The 5,654-nt window shown below is 31.1% G+C and overlaps 1 protein-coding gene across 1 annotated transcript in view; it reads left to right on the forward strand.

The window, feature by feature from the left end:
• The first annotated feature begins 3,022 nt into the window (after positions 1–3,022).
• LOC129318787 (receptor-like protein Cf-9) overlaps positions 3,023–5,654 on the forward strand; it is a 3,325-nt gene continuing 693 nt past the window's right edge. The window contains exon 1 of the mRNA XM_054963739.1: positions 3,023–5,654. This exon is cut by the window's right edge and continues 693 nt beyond it. Coding sequence (XP_054819714.1) covers positions 3,039–5,654 — 2,616 coding nt within the window. The 5' untranslated portion in view covers positions 3,023–3,038.

The following is a 5,654-nucleotide window of genomic DNA, read 5'->3' on the forward strand; positions in this document are numbered from 1 at the left end:
AAATTGAAGAAAGGTCAATATATTTTAATTTCACCCATATATAATAACAGTAACATTTGAGTTAAAATAAAATCGTGTTGATTAGGTTGTTAAAAAATCTGTTAAGGAGCGTCATTTGAAAAAGTAAAGATAAGATTAACCAACATTATTATTTGCTCAGCTTAATTAGATATCTCATATATATCTATACCGTGTTATTTACTTTGAATGAGTGAATGAGATTCTTTAATTTCTTTTCAAGCCCATCTTGATATAAGGAACAATCTTCTTTTATATATGAATTACGTATACAAAATATTTTCCAAGTCAACTGAAAAAGAAATTAAAGTAATCCAATTCCCGTTTTGGAGGATACGAGCTAAATCTAATTACCGAACATGAGAATGCTTTGATATTTATATTGATATATTTGTAAATATTTTTACACCTTACCCTTAATTTTTCTTTCTCTGATAAAACTCCTATTTGGGGAAAGGTTATATTTATGCAATAACAATACTTTCTCTGATATAACAATATTTTTTTTCCAGTTTTCTCTTCTCTTTACTTTTTTTCCTTTTATTTTCTTTCTTGTTAATTTTTCTTTCCATCCAAACGGTGGGTAAAAGAAGAAGTAGTAGTGTTAGAGTTTAAAATAAATCTTAAAGAAATTTATTATTTTATGTTGTACTGACCGTGTGCGTGTGCGTGCAGAGGAAAAGAAAAACATAAAGAAAATTTTGATAAATATACTTTTACCCCTATAACTTTATACACTATTTTATTTTGAAACTTTAATTCTATAAAGTGTATTTTCAGTTGAGAAAACACAATTATTAGTCTCTATAATTTTATTATGTTTACAAAAGTCTCTATAATTTGTTTTCATTCTTTATAATTCCTATAATTTAACATCGTTATAACTTGACAAAAAATGTTACCCAATTTTATTGAAACTATAGTGACTGAAAAGAATGAAAAGAAGATACATGGACTAAAACCAAGATCTAATGAAATTATAGGGACCAATAATAATATTTTCTTTTTCAGTCTTTTAACATTAACACTGTTAATTTCATCACAAAAACAAGTTATATTGAACTTTTAAATATTAAAAAAACATTATCAAATATTAATTTATTAAGTTCAATTTTTTTTAAAATAACAATGATTGGTACGAAAAAATCATTTAAAACTAATAGTCTTAGAGTTAAAAGACTCAAATATATCTTATAAAATTAAGGGACTAAATTAAAACCTTATATAAAGTTAGAGGACCAAAATTACACTTTAACCAAAAAAATTCCAATACATATGATGGCGGGTCTCCAAGCATTAGAAACATTTTTTCATATTGTCCGGTTGTTTCTTACCAACTTTTAAATTTATAAAAATTAATAATCAAATTACCGAGTGAATGAGATTATTCAAATTTTATATTTATTATTATCACTACTACTACTACTACTATTATTATAGCTAGAGCACCAGACATTCAATGCTTTGTTGATAATTATTCTAGATATGTTGTTAATTTAAATATATATCAACAAAAAAAGTGTCTTTGCATTTGTTCACCTGTCAAACCTTATCATAAAATGTCACTCACTAACTTCATTTTGCATGAATCTTAAAATTGTTCAATTAATTATATTCAATAATAAAATCACAATACGCGTTGAGTTAGTAAGTGAGAATAAGACACACACACTAATCCACAATTGATTAATATTTTAACTTAAAACTCATCGTAGAGTTCCTTTGAGATAATTCAAGCTAAGTAAGCTGAAGTTGGAGAAATGTAAATATGCTTTATTTTAAGTTTTTGTGGTTTGTGTCAATATTTAAATATAAAATGGAGTAAATTGATAGATTTTTTTACCAGTTATAGGGTATATTTAAATGTTAACAAAAGTTTTTCTTCCTTTTTCTATATGGTGTCATAAGCCTATAACTTAGATATGTCATATATTTCTACACCATGTCATTTACTTTTCATGAGTGGATGAGATTATAATAAACAATCTTCTTTTGGACATAGATTATGCACATGAAATATTTTCCAAGTCGTCAATAAAAAATAAGAAATATTTTCTAAGTGATCAACTGAAAATTAAATTGAAGTTATTTATTTGTTGTATTTAATATTTATATTAATACCAAAGAATTTGAAGTCAAGTGAAAAATATATAATTTAGGGCCAAAAAAATTATTTATACGAATGTGTTTATCGCTATATTAAATCATCAACAGATTTTTTTTTTTGGGTCAAACAACAGAAAGCGTGTTAGAATCATGCCTTTTACTTTTTTTTGCCATCAGAATCATGCCTTTTACGTTTTCCTTTTTTATTGCTTCGTTTTCCTTAAAAACAAATAATTTACGGTACATATTAAGCACACATGCACTGTCAGCGTCATGCTTTTTCCACGTTCTTAAACGAATTTTTATCATTTTAAGATATTAGTTAATGAAAAATTACCCTCGTCATGAACTTATATTTTAATATGTTGCAAATTAAGAAATAAAGAATATGAGATGAATTTAAAATTTTTGCAAAGAGTAACAGCTTCTTTTGTTCTTTAATCAACTAACACACTCATAAACCAAAATTGGAATTCATTTATTTTAAACAAGTCAAGCAATAATGCGTATGCAAATTCCAGATGTGGCCCGCCGTACAATCTCATCCTCATATAAACAGAGCACTGATAAGAAAAAAGTACAGATAAATTTTTGTTCAATAATCAATCTTATAGTTTAAGGATAAGCCAATTTAATTTGCAATAGACACACCTAATTTTGTTATTAAAAGCATAAAAAGAAAAAATATTTTAGACATTTTACTATTTTAGTTTCGTTGAGATTTCAAAAATTCAAAAGACAAAAAATGAGACACACTAACTATGGGCTTAGGGGTTTCTTTGGTAAGGAAAAGTCTTGACGTAGGTCCCTCCCACCATTACGAGACTCCGTCTATAAATGAAGCTTCATCTTGTAGATGCCAAAAGGACCATATCCATCATTTGCTCAACCATCCCTTCCTAGCTACTTGAGTTATGGCATTTGCAATGATGCTCTGTTTCTACTTGTTCTTTCTTTCTCCTTCCCTTTCTTCTCCTCTCAACCCTCCAATTTGCAATTCTCATGACTCCTCTGCCCTTCTCCAATTCAAACACTCTTTCTCTCTCAATCATTCCGCTTCAATTATGTGTGATGAGTATTTTGATGACTCTTTCCTGTATACTGTTCACTTTAAGAACTCATCTTACCCAAAGACGGCTTCATGGGGGAATGATTCAAATTGTTGCTTGTGGGTAGGGGCCATGTGTGACTCCATGTTAGGCCACGTGATTGGCCTTGATCTCAGTTGTAGCTGGCTTCAAGGTCAACTCCATCCTAACAATACCCTCTTCCAACTTTCTCATCTTCAAATACTCAACTTGGCTTACAATGATTTTAGTGGGTCCTTGATATCATCTCAGTTTGGTGAGCTTTCCACTCTCACTCATCTCAATTTAAGCAGCTCTGCTTTTACTGGTGAAATTCCTTTTGAAATTGCATATTTGTCTAAATTGGTCTCTCTTGATTTGTCTTTGAATGGATTTTACTCATTTGATGAGAAGTGGAGTCCTTTGAGACTTGAACCATCCACATGGGAGAAGCTCATTCTAAATATGACTGATCTACGAGAACTTGCTTTAAATTATGTAAATATGTCTTCTATTTCACCAAGCTCCTTATCTTTACTCATGAATTTGTCATCTTCTTTGATCTCCCTTAAACTTCATTATACTGAGTTGCAGGGAAATATTACAAGTGACATTTTTTGTCTTAAAAATCTTCAGAAACTAGATTTGTCAGGAAATATAAATCTCAATGGTCAACTTCCAAGGTCTAATTGGAGCTCTCCTCTTTCACTCTTAGATCTAGAAGGCTGTGGATTTGGAGGGCCAATTCCTTTGTGTTTCGGGAACCTCACTCAACTAATTGATTTGAACCTTGGTTCAAACAAATTTAGTGGTGAGATCTCATTCCTTTCAAACCTTGTACATCTCACTTCCTTACGACTAAGTGATAATAATTTTTTTGGTGAAATACCTTCCAAAATCTCACAATTGTGTAAATTGGTCTTACTTGACTTGTCAAGTTTTATTACATTGAGGAGTACCTTGAGACTTGAACATTCTACATTTGAAAAGCTAATTCTAAACATGACTAATTTAAGGAGGCTTTATTTAGATAGTGTTAATATGTCCTCTGTTACACCAAGGTCCTTGTCTTCGCTCATGAATTTATCTTCCCCTTTGAACTCTCTTTTTCTTGGAAATACTTCTTTGCAAGGTAACTTCCCAAATAGCGTCTTCCATTTAGAAAACCTTGAACGTCTAGATTTGGCATTGAATATGAATTTGAAGGTTCAACTTCCAAAGTCCAACTTGAGCTCTTCTCTACGATTTTTTAGTCTCATTGGCATACCTTTCTTCGGAAAGTTACCTGATTCCATCAGTCAGTTGAAGTCTCTTGAATATTTGGATTTGACATTTTGCCAATTTGAAGGGACTATTCCTCCAGGTTTCAAAAATCTCACTCAACTCATTGATTTACGTCTTGGTTTAAACAATTTCAGTGGTGGGATCTCATTCATTTCAGCACTTGGAAATCTCAATTCCTTAGTTCTTTCAAATAATAAATTTAGTGGTCAAATCCCACCATCACTTTCAAGTCTTGAGCATCTTGAGGAGTTAGATCTTTCAGTAAATCATTTTAGTGGTGAAATACCAAATGCGTTTGGAAAGCTCAGCAAATTAGATACTTTATTCCTTAATAATAATAATTTTAGTGCTCAAATCCCCTTATCCCTTTCAAATACAAGTGTTACACTTCTTGATCTTAGCTTCAACATGTTAGAAGGGAACCTCCCAATTCCATTCTTCGGAGCTCAATTTTTTTCAGTCTCGAACAATAAGTTTGAGGGAGATATTTCCCTTCTGTTTTGCAATGCAAGTTCACTTGGGATACTCAACTTGTCTCACAACAACTTGTCAGGCCCTATTCCAAAATGTCTTCTTGCCCTCCAGAATCTCTATGTTCTAGATCTACAAATGAATAGTTTTTTTGGAAATTTACCAAACCATTTTTCAAAGAGTAATGTCTTTCAAACTGTGCATTTCAATAGCAATCGATTCAAGGGATCATTGCCTCTATCTTTGGCTCATTGCAATCAGCTAGAAATTTTTGATGTTGGACAAAATGAGATTGAGGATGTGTTTCCTAGTTGGCTTGAAAGTTTCCCAGAGTTACAAGTGCTTGTTTTAAGAGAGAATAGGCTTTATGGGGTCATTCCTAGTTCCAATACCAAGCATCCATTTCCTAACTTAAGGATTTTTGACATTTCCAACAACCACTTCAGTGGATCATTGCCGACAACATACATCAAGGAGTTTAAAGGAATGATGAAAATTATTAATGTTGAAGCTGGTTCTCTATACATGGAAAATAAAAATTATTCATCAATGTATAAGGATTCAGTGATGGTCACATTGAAAGGAAATACCATAGAGCTGGAAAGGATCTTGAAAATATTTACCTCAATGGACTTGTCAAATAATCGATTTGATGGGGAGATTCCAGAAACCATTGGAGAGCTACGTACACTGATAGGGCTAAACCTC

The sequence above is a fragment of the Prosopis cineraria genome, unplaced genomic scaffold, assembly GCF_029017545.1.
Source record: "Prosopis cineraria cultivar Desert tree isolate PC_DT_omini unplaced genomic scaffold, ASM2901754v1 PC8, whole genome shotgun sequence".
In the NCBI taxonomy this organism is placed as follows: domain Eukaryota; kingdom Viridiplantae; phylum Streptophyta; class Magnoliopsida; order Fabales; family Fabaceae; genus Prosopis; species Prosopis cineraria.